General features: G+C 48.0%; 1 protein-coding gene across 1 annotated transcript in view; it reads right to left on the bottom strand.

Annotated features, from left to right (window-relative positions):
- Nucleotides 1-15,790, bottom strand: part of LOC144947516 (E3 ubiquitin-protein ligase TRIM11-like) — a 147,957-nt gene extending 132,167 nt beyond the window's left edge. The window contains exons 1-5 of the mRNA XM_078876734.1: nucleotides 15,233-15,790; nucleotides 14,592-14,687; nucleotides 12,449-12,682; nucleotides 12,307-12,329; nucleotides 7,022-7,131 (exon numbers count right to left, since the gene is read on the bottom strand). Coding sequence (XP_078732860.1) covers nucleotides 7,022-7,131; nucleotides 12,307-12,329; nucleotides 12,449-12,682; nucleotides 14,592-14,687; nucleotides 15,233-15,790 — 1,021 coding nt within the window. The remainder of the gene's footprint in view (nucleotides 1-7,021; nucleotides 7,132-12,306; nucleotides 12,330-12,448; nucleotides 12,683-14,591; nucleotides 14,688-15,232) is intronic.
- Nucleotides 15,791-17,567: the final 1,777 nt, after the last annotated feature.

Here is a 17,567-nt window from a genome sequence, read left to right as displayed (position 1 = left end):
TTTCCCAATATAATCAATGTGATCTTCAAAATTCAGTTTTGAATCCAGGATGACCCCAAGATACTTATAGATCTTGACTTGCTCTATTTGATCATTATTTAAGGTATGTAATTGGGGAAAAATAACTTCCCGCTTTAGTCCTGGTGAGAAGCATAGCACCTTGGCTTTGGCAGGATTTAGGACTAGTTTAAGAGCAACTAGCTGATGTTGTAGTTTGTTGAAATCACTCTGGAGCTTAGCAATCACGTCATCCGGAGAGCGGCCAGCAGTAATTAGTACCGTGTCATCTGCAAAAAGATTTACCCTGGAATAATCCAGTTCAGTGCCCAAGTCATTTACATAAAGAGAGAACAAGAGGGGGCCGAGAATGGAACCCTGTGGAACCCCTTTTTTATCTTAACACTGTTTGACCTCCAACCCTCTGTGAATACAGTTTGGGTGCGAGAAAAGAGGTAATTTTTTAACCATTTTACTGTGTTTTCGGAAAAACCGTGGCAACTTATTTTACTAAGCAGGATGTTGTGGTCTACTGTATCAAAAGCTTTGGACAAGTCAAGAAAAAGACAGGCGCAGTACTGCTTATTATCAAGGCTACTGTAAATGTGATTCAGAGAGTTTAATGCTGCAGATGTGGTGCTGTATTTTTTTCGGAACCCAGATTGTTTTAGATGTAATAGATTGTTGGCGGACAGGAAACTGCTAATTTGGTAGGTCAATAATTTTTAAAAAATTTTCATCAACGGGGACAAAATTGAGATAGGTCGGTAGTTATTTGGATCATCTTTAGGGCCCCCTTTGTGAAGTGGACGAACATAGGAATGTTTCAATTCTAGAGGAACTGATGCTTCTTTGATGGACAGGTTGAAAATATGGGCTATAGGTTTGTATATTAGGTGACCAACACTTAGTAGAGCAAAGACGGGAATACTATCTGCTCCGGTAGAGGAGGACCCTTTGAGGTAGGACAGTTGTTTCAGAACATTACTTTCGTGGATTGGCTGAAAACTAAATTCGCTTAATGTTTGGATAGGGGTGTAGGAATTTGCATGAGCAGGGGTGACTCCCAATACATTATCAAATAGGGTACCAGCTTCAGAAAAATGAAGGTTAAAATTGTCAACTATTTTTTGGGGATCTGAAAAATATTCCCCATTTCGGTTAAGCTGAACGGGCAGATGATCTGTTTTGGATGCCTTTTCGATACATTTGATTGTTTTCCAGAAAATCCTGGCATTTCCATGAGATTCAAGGGGAGTGGAAGAGAAGTAGTTATTTTTTGCATGCCGTATTTTTTTGACGCATCTATTCCTTAAAATCCTGTATTCTAGCCAGTCATTGACCAAATTACTTTTCTGAGCACATGCCCAAGCCTTGTCCCTAGTTTTCATGAGCTTTGTAATCAAAGGATCAAACCATGGTGGACGGTTGCCTTTAGTTTTAAATTTAACCAACGGAGCATGTTTGTTAAGAATTTGGAGAAACGTGTACCTGAAGGTCTCCCAAGCCGTAGTCAGGTTTGGAATATCACAGACCTTGTCAATATCCGAGTGAAGCACATCATTAGTAAATGCCTGAGTGCTGAAGTGTCTCATGGAGTGCTTCTCAACCAATTTAGGGGGGGCTTTGGGTCTGGCTGATGATCTCACCCCAAAAATGAAGGAGTGATCACTAAGGTTATTACCTAGAACACCAGTCAGTGCGAAATTGTGAGGGGCATTTGTCAATAGGACGTCAAGCAGAGATGACTGTCCCGGATTTTTTTAGGTTGGGTCTTGTGGGGACATTTATTAATTGAAACAGGTTAAATTCATCTGCAAAATTTGTGGCCACGGCCGGCGGGTTTAGCCAATTCCAATTTAGATCACCCACTAAAACTATTTCACCTTTAGGGAGGCCCCCAAGAAGCTCTCTCAGTGCAGATGCAGCTTCAACATCCTTCCCACTAGGCGGTCTATAGCAGCACACTACCAATATGTGTTGATTATTAGGGAGAGTTATTCTGAGAGCCAGACCTTCAAAGCAACATTTTTTAAACAAGGAGTGAGCTGGTGAACATGCAATAGTATTACGAACATAGATGGCAATTCCACCTCCTTTAGATCATCGGTCAAGCCGAAAAAGATTGTAGTTGTCAATCGTAATCTGCAAGTCATTGACGGCAGGAGTGAGAAATGTTTCTGTTAGGCAAAATATGTCCGGGTCAAGATTTGCTACTTCTAGTTTTAGTTGACTTAATTTAATCAAAAGCCCTCTGATGTTGACATGTAGAACACCAACACCTTTTCTGCCAGAAAAATTTACAGAATTATATGAGTTTTTTACATTTGGTCCAGGATGAAGCTCAATACCACCCAGAAATAAAAAAAAAGTAGAATTAATAGTTTGCACAGGTATTTTCTGTGAAAGGATGAAAAGCGACGAACCTTGGACGAATAGCAGCAGCTCGCAGATGGTGTTATTTTTAAGAGCAGAATGAAGTTTGGAAGGAGTGCTGGTGAAGTAATGGGACAAAGATAGGGTTTAAAAGGATATAATGATGGAGTGTAGAAGTGTATATAAGTTGTTTCATTAGCAGGTGTAGTTGCAAATTTAGCAATAAGTATTGACGCGAAGTAACGCGGGTAGCCGTTTGTAGAGTTGAGTGTGGCACTAGATATGGCCGGGAGGGACAGTAGTAAGATACACAGCAGGTGAATTGACATCTTTAAAACACTAAATTTAAACACACACACAGCTCACTCACACGCAGCTCACCCTCACCCACTCTCACGCACAGCCCACACCCATGCAGCACAACGCACACGCGGCCGCACACGCCGCCGCCATCTTGCTGCTGTTGTTGTAGCAGCTGCTGCTGTTGTTGCTGCAGCTGCTGCTGTTGTTGCTGCAGCTGCTGCTGTTGTTGCTGCAGCTGCTGCTGTTGTTGCTGCAGCTGCTGCTGTTGTTGCTGCAGCTGCTGCTGTTGTTGCTGCTGCAGCTGCTGCTGTTGTTGCTGCAGCTGCTGCTGTTGTTGCTGCAGCTGCTGCTGTTGTTGCTGCAGCTGCTGCTGTTGTTGCTGCAGCTGCTGCTGTTGTTGCTGCAATGTAAAGTAACTGCGCCTATGTTGTTAATATGTTATAATTACAAGGTTACATTTATAAGGCGGTTTGTTTAGTAAATATTTATGCTTTGACAATGGGAAGAAACTGCTCATATGTTGTAATTGTTACCGAAAGTTTTAAATGGATTAATATGAGCGCCCCACCCTTTTATTTAGAGTCAGTTACAACAACAGTATATGAAACATATATAATGCAAAGTACTTGAACAGAAAATTGTATTTTAAAAGTTTTAGTACATTTCATAAAAGTGTGTTTTAAAAAATAAGTTTTAAAAATATATTTTATTTAGTACTTTATAGTGGCATCAAATATTGTTACCAAATTATATTTTACGAATTATAGACAAAAGTTAAAACATTTATAAGTATTAAAGCATTTTGATGAAGGCTAATTGTTCTCTAGATCGGGGTCGTACTCTCTCATTTGTCCCATTTCTTCTCGGGCAGCAGTGTGGCACTTCTTTCATGGAGTAGGTGTGGTGAGCGAGCATCTATGAAAGCTGACAATGCGCACGAGTGTGTGGGTAGCCAGCATCACGACCTTTGTCTCCCCAGTGGTGATGTTTACACACAGCACCAGGTACTAATTTGAGGCTGAGTCGACCTAGGGGAAGCCCAGGACCGCTTCAGATAATCGCCATTGGTGTTGGCCGTGAGCAGGAATCGAAACTTGGGTCGCCGGGTTCAAAGCACAGCGCGCTAGCCAACAACACCACCACGGCCATCATCACCATCAAAGACAAAGATCCCCCCTATAGCCTTAACAGACTGTAGGAGCAAGTGCTGTTAGCGAGTAGCACTTATGAAGGCCGGCACGGCATGACCAAACACGGCAAAATTGAGTCTTCCGCCATTGCCGATCATTGCTACAACGTGGTGGGCCCCCCCTCTCCTCTCCCTTAACTTGTATTTAAGAGCTTGCATCTTTAATTCCTGCCTCACTTGATGCAGCAAATCTGGCTGTGACGGTCCCACCTGATGACGGAGACTTGTGTTGCCTCCAAAACGTCGTGATTTTTATTATTTTATTTTTTATAAATTTTAATTTCATTTTTTACCTACGTGACTTTACCGAAAGAACTAAAAGTAGGACTATACACTTCTTCCTGATATTCGCTACACACTTTTCAGCCTCTCTTCCCATCACCTTTATGAATTTCCTCGTCTCTGATCCCATGTAATGGCAGGTCATAATATACATGGATTTTAAACTATACTCTTCAGACACACTGGTATGTTGCTTTCACCACTAAAATATAGTATATTAATTTCTTCCCCCACCGCCCCTCCCACCAATATGATTTGTTGCCTCTAATTTGACCTCTTTTCACTGCCACATCCGAGCCGAGCCAGTGTGGGGGGGGGGGGGTCTCGGAGTACAGGTGGTTTTCCATCGGCTATTTACCGTGCCTAGCCGTAACCAAAATCGAGATACCTCACATCTGGATGCGGCCAGATCCAGATGTGATGTCAGTCAACACACCGTGAAATCAGCACACCGGTGCCACAGTGACAACATGTTTACTGCCTCGCCCGGTGTACAGGCGGTCGTGGGTTCAATCCCGACCCTGACGCCTGAATATTTGGAGTTTGCATGTTCTCTCCGTGCTCGTGTAGATTTTTGTCCGGATCCTCCGGTTTTCCCCTCCACATTTACAAATATGCATTCTAGAGTATTTGGCTGCTATTAATTTCCACGTGATAAGCCACTTTGTTGGGCTATCATTTGTTGCCAGGTCGCTTCTGAAAAAAAGAGCTAAATAGCTCATTGGGCCTTACCTGGTGAAATAAAAAATAGTTTAGTTTATATTCTCTGGGTCTTTCGGTAAAGTCACGTAGATAGGTTAGGAAAAAATCTTCTCCACCTGGTGACGAGAACTTTTGTTGCGATCGAAACGTCGTAGTTTTTGGAAAAAAAAAATACCTATCTACGTGACTTTACTGAAAGACCCAAAGAATATGAATTCCTGCAGTCACGAAAGCTTTAAGTCAAGATTTAGTTTAGTTTAAGTTTATCGTCACCGTGTCATCTAGATGGCTCGGGCTCTGCAGTTGTTAAACCACCCGGTGTCTCCTGAGCGGTGCAAGGCTGGCTCAAGACAACCCCAGCACGGCTCAGGCGTCGTGAGTGGAAAAGAGGATGACATCGCCCCCCGGGAATCACTGCCGCAGCACGACGTAGTTCGCCGGGAACATCCCGACTTGACCGTTGCACTCGCCACGCCACCAGCCCTCGTCCAGACACTCGATGTTGGTGATGATGTCGTCCGGGTCGAAGGAGAGCTCATCGTCACCGGCTTTGTACGAAAAACAGAATTAGTAGGGTATTAAAAGCGTATTCATTCGTAATAATGATGATGATACTTGCTAATCCGGGAGAGAATCGCTGAGGTTTAAGACTTATTTTCGGGAGGGATCTTCCACATTGGTACGATGGGGCCAATTTTGGCAAAGCTGTATTTTGCATGTGGGAGCAAAACGGAGTACCCAGAAAAAAACCCAAGCAAGAAAGGAGATAGCACTCAGTGGTGTGAATAAAATGGTTTCGTGAGCCAATTTGCTGCATTGGCATCTCTTAACGACTTTGCACCAGCAAACACTTCAAGACGCGGCAGAGAAAACATGATATGGGAAAAGCTGGCCAGCTGACGTTTTTCCAGTGCAAGGGCATCTTGCAGTGCTACTTTCATCGACCACTTCGCATCACAGTAGGCTTTAAGAGTTTTACACATTCACGCGATCGATCCACCAAACCTCGCTTCTATTGTGCTGGATGACATGCCCAGCTCGTTGGCAAGCGAGGTTAATAATAATAAATACAATTTCTTCAGTGCATATTTGCATGTAATTTATTCTCCAATAAAATTCAGAATTTGAACTGAATTAAAACTGGAAAAGTATAGCAAAAGCGCAATTCTTGCGTGTCGCGTCTGTCTCACCTGCTTGGTAGTCATAGATGGCAACAGCTGTCATACCTGCGGAGGACGAGGGGAAAGTCTCATTTCGTAGTCTGGCAAAACAACCATAAGAGGCTCCCGCACAATTGGTGTGAACAGGCAATGTGCAGCATACCGCAGGGACACAGAACACAGATTCCAAGCGCAACTTTCTGTATTTGCATAACACACACGCTTCACGTGACAAAAACAAAAAAATCAACACTTTCGTAAATAAAACACTGTGGCCTTAATACATTGTGTGTCACAGCCTCGCACACTCTCACATCCACACACAGATATTGTGTGTCACAGCCTCGCACACTCTCACATCCACACAAAAAACATTGTGTGTCACTCCGCTGCTGGGTGAGCGACTCCCCGCGCCGTGCGCGTCCTGGGGGGGGGGTTATTTGACCATACTTCACCGCTCTCGTCGATGCGCGTTGGCGATGGTGGGGATCGTGATCGTTAAAGCGTAGAGGTGCAGTACAACAATGGGTCACGTTGCTCTGCTCTCTGCTGGTGTGATGTGTAGACATTCGGCACGAGAGTGACAAAGGCGGCCGGGCGTGTTGCTGGCCATCCAACCCCTCGTGTGCCGTGCCAGCGTTCATAGGTGCTGCTGCTCGCTAACAGCACTTGCCCCAGTACACAGCAGTAGGGTTTAGTAGAATATTGAAACTGTTAAACTAATTTTATTTTACCAGGTAGAGCCCACTGATCCATGCCACTCTCTTACTGCGTCTCTCTCCCCATGGTGGCGTGGATTTCCCCAGCTTCCTCGCTTTGAGAATAATTTTGCATTCCGAGGATTTGGCTGCTGCTATAAATATCCACGTGATGACCCACTTCATAGAGCTGTCATTTGTGATAATCAGGTCGCTCTTGAACAAAGAACGACATCGTTCAGTGGGTTCCTTACCTGGTAAAATAAAATAAAAAAGGGGGGTGCACACAGAAGTGCAGTGCAACAGAGCAGCACACTCGGGTGCTAGACTGGGGAACTCACAGACGACTCTTTCAAGGGAGCGGATCGTGGTGACGTCCAGTGAAGTGGCAGTTGCGGGTGCAGATTCCTTTCGGAACTTTTTCCTGGGACAACCACCAACAGCATCACACACAGCCTCGTTTAACCACATCATCGTAACACTCAGCATCCATAGCACACGCAGCACATGTCTCACACACAGCCAATGTCTATCACACAGCCCGTGTCTCACACAGATCGTGTCTAACACACAGCCCATGTCACACAAGCAGTGTCTCACACGAAGCTAAAGACAAAGATCCCCGATATAGCCTTAACAGACTGTATGGGCAAGTGCTGTTAGCGAGCACCTATGAAGGACGGAATGGTACACGAGTGGATGGGTGGCCAGCACCACGCCCGACCGACTTTGTCTCCACAGTGGCGATGTTTACCTACCACACAAGGTACTCATTTGAGGCTGAGTCTACCCAGGGGAGGCCCAGGACCGGTTCAGATAATCGTCACTGGAGTTGTCAGTGAGCGGAAATCGAACCAGGGTCCCCGGGTTACCAGCAAGGCGCGGTAACCGCTACACTACCACTCACACAGCCCGTGTCTCACACACAGCCAGTGTCTCACACACAGTCAGTGTCTCACACACATTCAGTGTCTCACACACAGCCCGTGTCTCACACACAGCCAGTGTCTCACACACAGTCAGTGTCTCACACACAGTCAGTGTCTCACACACATTCAGTGTCTCACACACAGCCCGTGTCTCACACACAGTCAGTGTCTCACACACAGCCAGTGTCTCACACACAGTCATTATCTCACACACAGCCCGTGTCTCACACACAGCCCGTGTCTCACAAACAGTCAATGTCTCACACAGTCAGTGTCTCACACACAGCCGGTGTCTCACACACAGCCCATGTCTCACACACAGTCAGTGTCTCACACACAGCCAGTGTCTCACACAGAGCCCGTGTCTCACACACAGCCAGTGTCTCACACACAGCCCACGTCTCACACACAGCCCGTGTCTCACACACAATCAGTGTCTCACACACAGTCAGTGCCTCAAACACAGTCAGTGTCTCACACACAGCTAGTGTCTCACACAAAGTCAGTGTCTCACACACAGCCAGTGTCTCACACACAGTCAGTATCTCACACACAGCCCGTGTCTCACACACAGCCCGTGTCTCACACACAGTCAATGTCACACACAGTCAGTGTCTCACACACAGTCAGTGTCTCACATACAGCCAGTGTCTCACACACTGCCCGTGTCTCACACACAGTCAGTGTCTCACACACAGCCAGTGTCTCACACACAGTCATTATCTCACACACAGCCCGTGTCTCACACACAGCCCGTGTCTCACAAACAGTCAATGTCTCACACAGTCAGTGTCTCACACACAGCCGGTGTCTCACACACAGCCCATGTCTCACACACAGTCAGTGTCTCACACACAGCCAGTGTCTCACACAGAGCCCGTGTCTCACACACAGCCAGTGTCTCACACACAGCCACGTCTCACACACAGCCCGTCTCTCACACAAAGTCAGTGTCTCACACACAGCCAGTGTTTCACACACAGTCAGTATCTCACACACAGCCCGTGTCTCATACACAGCCCATGTCTCACACACAGTCAGTGTCTCACACACAGCCCGTGTCTCACACACAGCCAGTGTCTCACACACAGTCAATGTCTCACATACAGCCAGTGTCTCACACACAGCCCGTGTCTCACACACAGCCAGTGTCTCACACACAGTCAATGTCTCACATACAGCCAGTGTCTCACACACAGCCCGTGTCTCACACACAGCCCACGTCTCACACACAAGCCCGTGTTTCAGACACAGCACGTGTCTCACACAAAGAACGTGTCTCACACACAGCCCGTGTCTCACACACAGCCCGTGTCTCACACACAGTCAGTGTCTCACACACAGCCAATGTCTCACACAGTCAATGTCTTACACACAGCCTGTGTCTCACACAAAGCACTTGTCTCACACACAGCCGTTGTCTCACGCAGTAAGAATCTCACAGGCTGTATATCAAACACTGAACGTCTCTAACACATATCCTGTCTAACACACAGCCCGTGTTACGCACAGGTAGTGTCACACATACAGCCAGAGTGTAACACAACCCGTGTCTCACACAGCCCGTGTCTCACAGACCCCCTGTCTCACACACAGCCAGTGTCTCTGACACAGCCCGTGTCTCACACACATGCAGCTTGTGTTTCACACACAGCCAGTGTCTCACACAGCCCGTGTCTCACACTGCCAGTATCTCACATAGCCCGTTGTCACACATAGCCTGTGTCTCACAAACAGCCCGTGTCTCACACACAGGGAGTGTCTCACACAACAACAACCGCCATTCGCCACTAAGTGGCGGTGACGTCACCACGACGCTTGTGCCAGGCTATATGCACCTTGAGGCCACGTGAAATGTCGATCGCCCGCGGGCACAAGGTCATGGGGCAGACCCAGATGCCGCAGGTCGACTGACTGAGATGACTGGCTGATGCACAACCTGTGCCCCCTATTGTGCCAACTTGCTGTGCTTTAGCCACCCGGCGCTCCACTCGTTATTGTGAGCGTTGCTCCTCCGCCCTCTGTTGTTGTTGGAGGGCGACTGCCTCCAACTGCCCAGTAACGTCCTTCACGAGCCTCCTTCACAGAGGCCGATCTTGACACCGCTGGTACCAGTCATCGGCAAGTTCACTCAGCTCCACGTCCTCCTGGACCACAACACCTCATCTCTTCTCTAGCCCGTGCCACACACATTTAGCCCCCTCGATCGGGCCGAACAAAAGCTGTTTAGGCATGCGGTGGCTGGGCATGCGGGCTACATGGGCCAATCAACGCAACCTTGCCTGCCGGAGGAGCTCACCGGTAGGACTTTGTACAGATCTTTCAAGGATTTGTGAGATCCTCACACAATCCAGCCTGGTTAAATCCAGGATGAATCGTAGGCAGGCCAGCCTAAATGTTTCTAACCTGCGACGATGTTCCATTAAGGGGATCCACATTTCGCAAGTGTAGAGAAGGAGGGAATGACCATGACCGAGAAGACCTGGTAGCTTCCACACAGCATTACGCAACTGATAAAAAGACAATACCGCTCGACTGATTTGGAGTGAGACATCTGCTGTTAAACTGGAGCTGGTCATGAGCACACTGCCCAGGTATGGGAAACTCTCCACTCTCTCCACAACTGCCCGATCACCAATCGGGACGTGTGCTGGTGGAGTGCCCGATGGTACAAAATACCCAGGCAGGTACTTAGTTTTGGTGGGGCTGATGGCAAGGCCACACCTCTTAGTGGCAAGATCCAGGTTCAGCAGCAGCACCTCCAACTCCTCCTCTGAGTGAGCAGCAATCACCAGATCATTGGCATACTGAATATGGTAGAGCAATATGGAGCCATCCCTTGACCACATCCGGGCATCGATCAGCCTCCCTTTGTATCTGTACCAGATGGAAATTCCTCTGGTACAGCCATTGAAGGCTTCAAGAACTACATGGTAAAAATATATGTTAAATAATGTGGGAGCAAGAGGACAGCCTTGTCGCACCCCAAGGTGTACAGGAAATGGCTTTGACTCCCGTCAACATAGTCCTTAATGATCATGAGTAAAGGGTCAGAGACTCCGAAAGCATAACGAAAACCCAGAGCCCAGACCTACTGATGGTATCATAGGCCTTGACTATGTCAATAAAGCAGAGATGTAGGTCTTGTTGGAATTTCCTACACCACTGCTGTAGCAGACGGACAGAAAATATGGCATCCCATTCCTGACACTGCATTAGGTCTCCGCAAGCCTCTCCTCAGCGTGCCTAGCAAGGCGATGTTGAATAATTCTTGCCAGGACCCTTCCCGACACGCTGATGAGTGAGATGCCCCTGTAGTTGTTAAAGTCTGTGTGGTCCCTCTTCTTAAATAGGGGGACCACCAGGGCATTCTTCCAATCCTGCGGAACCCCTCCAGTGGTCCAGACTGTTGTTATGATGTCATGTAGAGTAGTCTGTGCACATACGTCACCCTCCCTCAGCATTTCGCTTGGGAGATCATCTCTGCCCTGTGCCTTTCTTGGTCTCAGACTCTGGATCGCCTTCAGTACTTCCTCAACAGATGGCACCTCAGCCAGCCACTCACAATGGGTGACTTCTTCCTCCAATATTTGAGGCACCACAGCCTCGGCAGGGTAATCCCCACTTTGTCCCATGTTGTTTACTTGGGTGATTGATTCCCCCTCGCCCAGGACCTCACATAAATGCTCAGAAAATCTGCAAACCTGTACCTGGGGGTTGGAGATTGGATCACCGTTCATTCCCCTAATTATGGTATTAGGTGTGGCGCTGCAGGTTACTTTTCTGATGGACTTAAAGATCGATATGTGATCGCAGGCCACTGATGCAGACTCCATCTCCTCAGCAACACGCGACTACCACCCATCCTTGCAGCGCCTCACGGCTCTCCAAACCTCCGAGCGAACGCTGCGGTAAGCCTCCTCATTTTCCGACGTGGGATGCTGTAGCCGATGAGAGTGGGCCTGTCGCTTTTTCTCAGTCAGCTGGAACACCTCCTCTGTCAGCCAGGTCTGGACCGTGTACCCAAAGCAGCCATTGCAGCTGCGTGAGCCACAGTCCTAAACTACGCCCACTTCCCCTCGACATCAGGAGGAGTGGGGGGACGATTCGAACCCCAGCTGCAGGCGATGATAAAATTATCGCTTGCAACTTTCATCAGCTTGCTGAGACCATGCTACCAATGGTGTGAAAGGGGCCCTGGGATGTACACCCACACACAGGCAGTGTCTCACACAGAGTCATTGTCTAACACAGCCCGTGTCTCACACGCAACCCGTGTCTCACGCAGCCCGTGCCTCACACACAGCCAGTGTCACATCCAGCCAGTGATTCACGTAAGCCAATGTCTAGCATAAAGCCCGTGTCTCTCGCACATTCCGTTTTTCAAACAAAGCCCATGTTTCACATGAAGCCCCTGTCTCAGACAGCCCGAGTCTCACACACAGCCCGTGTCTCACACAGCCTCTTTCTCAAGCACAGCCAGTGTCTCCAGACAGCCTGTATGTCTTACACACATACATACCGTGTGTCTAACACAGAGCCCGTGTGTCTAACACACACAGCCCGTGTGTCTAACGCACACAGCCCGTGTGTCTAACATACAGCCCGTGTGTCTAACACACACATCCTGTGTTGTGAGTGTTAAACCGTGAGACGTTAATGATCTGTACCTGCGCATCAGCTCCAGGTGCCCCTGTGGAAGAGAGAGAGATCATGATTGAAGTCTCTACCATTTGACCACGAGCTCCTCTGACACTGCAAGCTCTGTTGTTCTGGACACCGAAACAGCGTCTCCACAGAGGCGTTCCCCACCTGCAGAAAGGCGAGCGAGTCCCTCTCGTGCTGCAGATTGCGCAGGCGAGCGGCCGTCGCCTGGAGCTCCCCGATCTCCCGCTTGTGACGAGCGATGTCCTCCTCGATCCGGGACAGCAGCTCGTGCTCCTTCACGGCCACGCGACGTAGAGCCTCCCTCTCATCCTCGTCCAGAGCCTTCCTTAGGTGGGCGAACTTGCCCTTGATGCGACCCCTGATCCTGGCCGCAGATTCCTGCGGAAACGAGTGGACCACGGTTTGCTCCGTAAGCCATAAGTCACTCCGTGTGTGGGTGTGGGCGCCATGGTGTCTAGGAGATGTTGACTCTCTCGCCTGGTATACAGTAGGTCGTGGGTTCGATCCCGATCCTGAGGCCTGTATATTTGGAGTTTGTTCTCTCTGTAGTCGTATGGATTTTTTTCTGGGTCCTCCGGTTTTTACCTCCACATTTAGGATCAACGTCGCACATTTAAAGTATTTGGCTGCTATAAATTTCCGCATTACAATCAGCCACTTTGTTGAGCTATCATTTGTAATAGCCAGGTCGCTTTTGAAAAAGAATCTTCCCTGGTAAAATAAAAAATAGTTAATTATATTGGTCTCTATGTGTCTCTATGGGTATCTAGGTCTCTCTCGGGTCTCTATATAAAGGGTGTTTAAAAAGATAAACCCGATTTTAAATCGCTATTTCTCTGCAACCACGAACCGCCCATTAATGAAACTCTTACCACTTGAAAGGGCGGGGTATAGACTTTCAAATGAATACCGCTAGACGCCTCTCCCAGCGCACAAACAGCCCCTAGTCTCAGCCATTCGCAAGATGGTGACCCCGCAACACAAGGCGTTGTGCGTTCTGCTGTTCAGCCAGACTGAATCGGTAATTGCGGTGCAGCGTGCGTTTCAACGGCGTTTTGGCATTGGTCCGCCAATATCAAAGAGCATTCGCCATCTGTACCGACAATTTGAGGAAACAGGCTGTTTATGTAAGAGGAAAAGCACAAGGCGACCACGCACCTCAGAGGAAAACGTGAGAAGAGAGGCGTTTGGGACGAATTCAACTATCGTCTCGATGTTGTCCATACAGCTGGTGGAGGGCACATAGCGCATTTATAAAACGGTTATTAAAACATGAGAACTCATTAAACCGTTTGTTACTTTTTGTGTAATTGTAACATGTTGTCATCGTGAAATATAATGCTTTAACATTGGGTCCATCTTTTTCAAACACCCATATCTATTTATATCTGTGTGTCTCTATGGGTGTCAAGAGTGTCTCTGGGTTCAAGCACGCGTTTAGAGTACAGTATTTATAGTATTTGGGTCATATCAATTTCCACCTGATAAGCCATTTCATTGAGCTGTCATTTGTTAGATTCAGGTTCCTTCTGCAAAAGAGCTACATGGCTCAGTTTGGCATTACCTGGTAAATTAAAACTAGTTTAGTCTATGGGTCTCCATGTATCTCTATTTGTCCCTATGCATCACTATTTGTCCCTATGTATCTGTATGGGTCTCTATATATCTCAATGTATCCCTATATATATCTATGGATCTGTATGTATCTCTATTGGTCTATTGTATATTTTTTTCACGTGATGATAATGATGATGTCAGCCACTTTGTTGAGCTGCTATCATTTGTGACAGCGAGGGTAGCTTTTGGAAAATATACATAGCCTTACCTAGTAATATAGAAATGTTGTAGTTTAAATAAACTCCGGTTACGCGATTAGGGACGGCGTGAGGTGCAGCTGTACGGTGTTCGTGACTTTGCGTCCGTGCCGGTGCACGACCTCCTGTGCAGTGCAACAGCTGCACCACAGCTCCACCCCGACAATCTGTGGCACTCTCTACACTTTTTTTATGCCACAGGAGTGGAAGACGCGATGCCGAGTAACGAAACCTCTCAACAGACTCGCCAATGCGGCTATCTAATGTAGTAAACGTGCAGCTCCCTCGTAGTTAATGGTGAGTCTGAAAATGAATGATATGATCTTGATTTGAAGTTTCGTGACTGCAGCAATTCATACTTTTTGGTTCTTTCCTGACTTTACTGAATGATATAAGAGGCATCAAAGTAATAATGCGACTTCCTCAATGGGTGGAGGTCACGGGGGTCAAAGAGTCAGACCCGGACACGGTACCTGCTCCTCCTTACGAGCGGCCTCCATCCGCTTCACGGACTCCTCCGCCTTCTTCCTCTTCTCCTCCACCGCTCGCGTCTCCTCCTCTATGCGCTTCTGTAGTGAGAGACGAGACGTCACCTCGGGGAGACTCCAGCCCCCTGAGCCACCTCTCACACCGCCCTTCCTTCCACACCGACCCCTCCACAGTGAAGGCCCTCATCTCCACGCTGCCTTTGTATGGCGACTGAGGGGGGGATGGGGAGTGGACAAGCTGATGCCTCGTTATAGCAGCAGCCGGTGGGAGCCGTACTGGCTTGGTGTCCATACCGACTCGGACCCAAAGGCTCATGTGCCCAATGCTGCTTAGTTTATAAGATGAATCTAAAATAATTGTTTCTCAGGTGGCTGTGATATCAGTCTCAAATCTTTGTCCAATTAATTACTTTATATGGCAATTATGTTTAATGAAAGCGTAAAATTCAATACATCCTGAGGCTTTTTCCTGAAATGCAATCCAGAAGATTACCTACACAGGCAGAGAGACAGAGATTCAAAAGGGAGAGCATGAAGACATGATAGTTGTTTTCCTTCAGATGTTGTGTAGCCGAGTGACATAATTGGTCAGATCGTGTTACGGTGTCTGACTATGAGGGCCTCACCTTCCGTGTCTTGTGCTCGTCCTTCAGCGTCAGGACCTTGTGCCATGTGTGTTTTCCTGCGATAGTGCAAGTTGAACAGACCAGGTTGCTGTCTACTGTGCAGTAGAATTTCAGCTCCTCACTGTGCTCAGGGCATCTTCGCTGATCCATGCTTGCAGTGGGATCCACCACAGCGTGGTCTCTCAACCTGGGATTCTTCACGTGAGGCCGAAAGTGAGAAAAACAGTAGGACATCTCACATCTCAGGCAGGTCTTCACTGCAGGAGTCTGGCCGTCACCGCAGATGTCACACACGACGGCCGCGGCCATCCTGTCCCCAACTCTGAGCTGCTCCGCCAGGTTGGCGAGGGCCACGTTCTTCCTCAGCTGGGGTCGCACAGGGAAGGTCGCTCGGCACTGCGGGCAGCTGAAGCTGCTCGCCGTCTTCCAGGCGGCCTTCAGGCACCAGAGACAGAACGAGTGTCCGCAGCTCAGCGTGGAGGGGCAGACGAACGTGTCCAGGCAGATGGAGCAGCGCAGCTCACTATCCACAATCTCACTGGGAGTCGCGCTCGCCATGACTCATGGCTTCGCTGGGATCGCTCGCTGTGTGGCTCAGAAAGACGCTGGGCCAGGATCTCTCTCTTATAGCGACGATGAAGAAGGAAGTAAAATACTTTAAATGTTTTCATTGTCGTCACTGACATCACGTGACACTGCCTGGAATGTGAACCCATGCCCCTAGGTGCACAAACAGTAGCCTCGTACACACCTTGACATTTAAAGAAATGAGTGCTATTGTTAATATTTAACGGTGAGGCTCAGCTGATGTGGCTCATTCGAGCAATCAGTGTCGAGAGATACACTCATCCTTCTACAGCAAATTGGTGGCAATATGTCATCTCCCTCGCCCGGTATACAGGAGGTCGTGGTTTTAATCCCGACCCTGACGTCTGCTTAAATATTTAAAGTTGACGTCTTTCTCTCTCTCCGTGGTCGCGTTAATTTTTATCCGAGTCCCTCCACATTTACAATCAACATCACCTAGTTAGATTAGTTAGCTGCAATACATTTTCACATGATAAGCCATCATTTGTGGCCAGGTCGTTTCTGAAACATAGCCACATTGCTCAGTGCCCCTTACCTGAAAAAATTAAAATAGTTGGTATAGTTGTAGATATCTCATGATGTCCTGTAACTCCATCTCAGTGTAATTACCCCAACGTGACGAGTTTCTTGAATGTCATCGTGGCATCCGAGATGGGATTTTTCTGTAGCCTCCAGTGACCCATCCTGGAATCTGAGCCTTTTGCTAGCAGTGTGAATCTATCACCAACTCTACCTGCCTCCATCACCCACTGTTAGCGATGTCACCGTTTCTCACTCTCACCTTGTCCGAGACTGCAGATCCCCGTGCCGACCATTCACAGCCGCACCCACTGCTTACTTCACCTGCGTTGTTGTTTCACATTCACACGCACGGCTACTCAACACGCATGCACATGCAGCAACACAGATGGGAATCAGAGTTCCCCATGATTGTAAAAAATATAATACAAAAAAAAGAAACTATGTTTTTTTTTATTTTACCAGGTGTAATGCCCCACTGAGCTATTAGCTTATTTTTCAGAAGCGACCTGCCCATCCCAAATGACAGCTCAACAAAGTGGCTCATCATGTTGGAAATGCATAGCAGCCAAATAATCTAAATACTGAACTCTAAACGCTACCTGAACCCGGAGACGCTCTCTTGGGCTCTACAGGTTGTTCACAGCAGAAAACGAATGCCTTGGACTCTACACCCCAGTCGGACTCGTGGGAAAATCCGACATAGATTACGCATGACACACGGCCTGGACTCATCCACTCTACTTACTAACGGATAAACACGCAGAACTGCGTTTGAAAGCTTCCTTCTACAAGGTCACCAATGCGAGTGAAGTGGGTTCCAACGATGTCCACGGCTCATTCCTCAGTGCAGCAACAGCGACGGCTCAGTGCTCAGTGAAGCGCAGTGGCTCCAGGCAAGGCAGGCAGCGCGATCCGCCGCGTATTTTGCAGCTAACAAATCCTCGCAGCGTCCAGGGAGAGCCGCTTAGGTGAGGGCTCAGAACACCTCGGGTACCAAGCAGCCCACACCCGGCTACGCATTCAGTTACACACACACTCACACACTCACTCACACACTCACACAACAACCGCCATTCGCCACTAAGTGGCAGTGACGTCACCACGACGCTTGTGCCAGGCCACTCACACACACACTCATTCACACACTCACACACGGTCCTACGGTCTCTCTCTCTAACTCACCACTTGTATAAAGCCGTTTGTGGACTCCCGTACATGAATCTGC

Source organism: Lampetra fluviatilis, chromosome 45 (genome assembly GCF_964198595.1).
Source record: "Lampetra fluviatilis chromosome 45, kcLamFluv1.1, whole genome shotgun sequence".
In the NCBI taxonomy this organism is placed as follows: Eukaryota; Metazoa; Chordata; class Hyperoartia; order Petromyzontiformes; family Petromyzontidae; genus Lampetra; species Lampetra fluviatilis.
The sequence above is the reverse complement of the archived record's forward strand: the minus strand, read 5'-3'. Positions and strand labels throughout refer to the sequence as shown.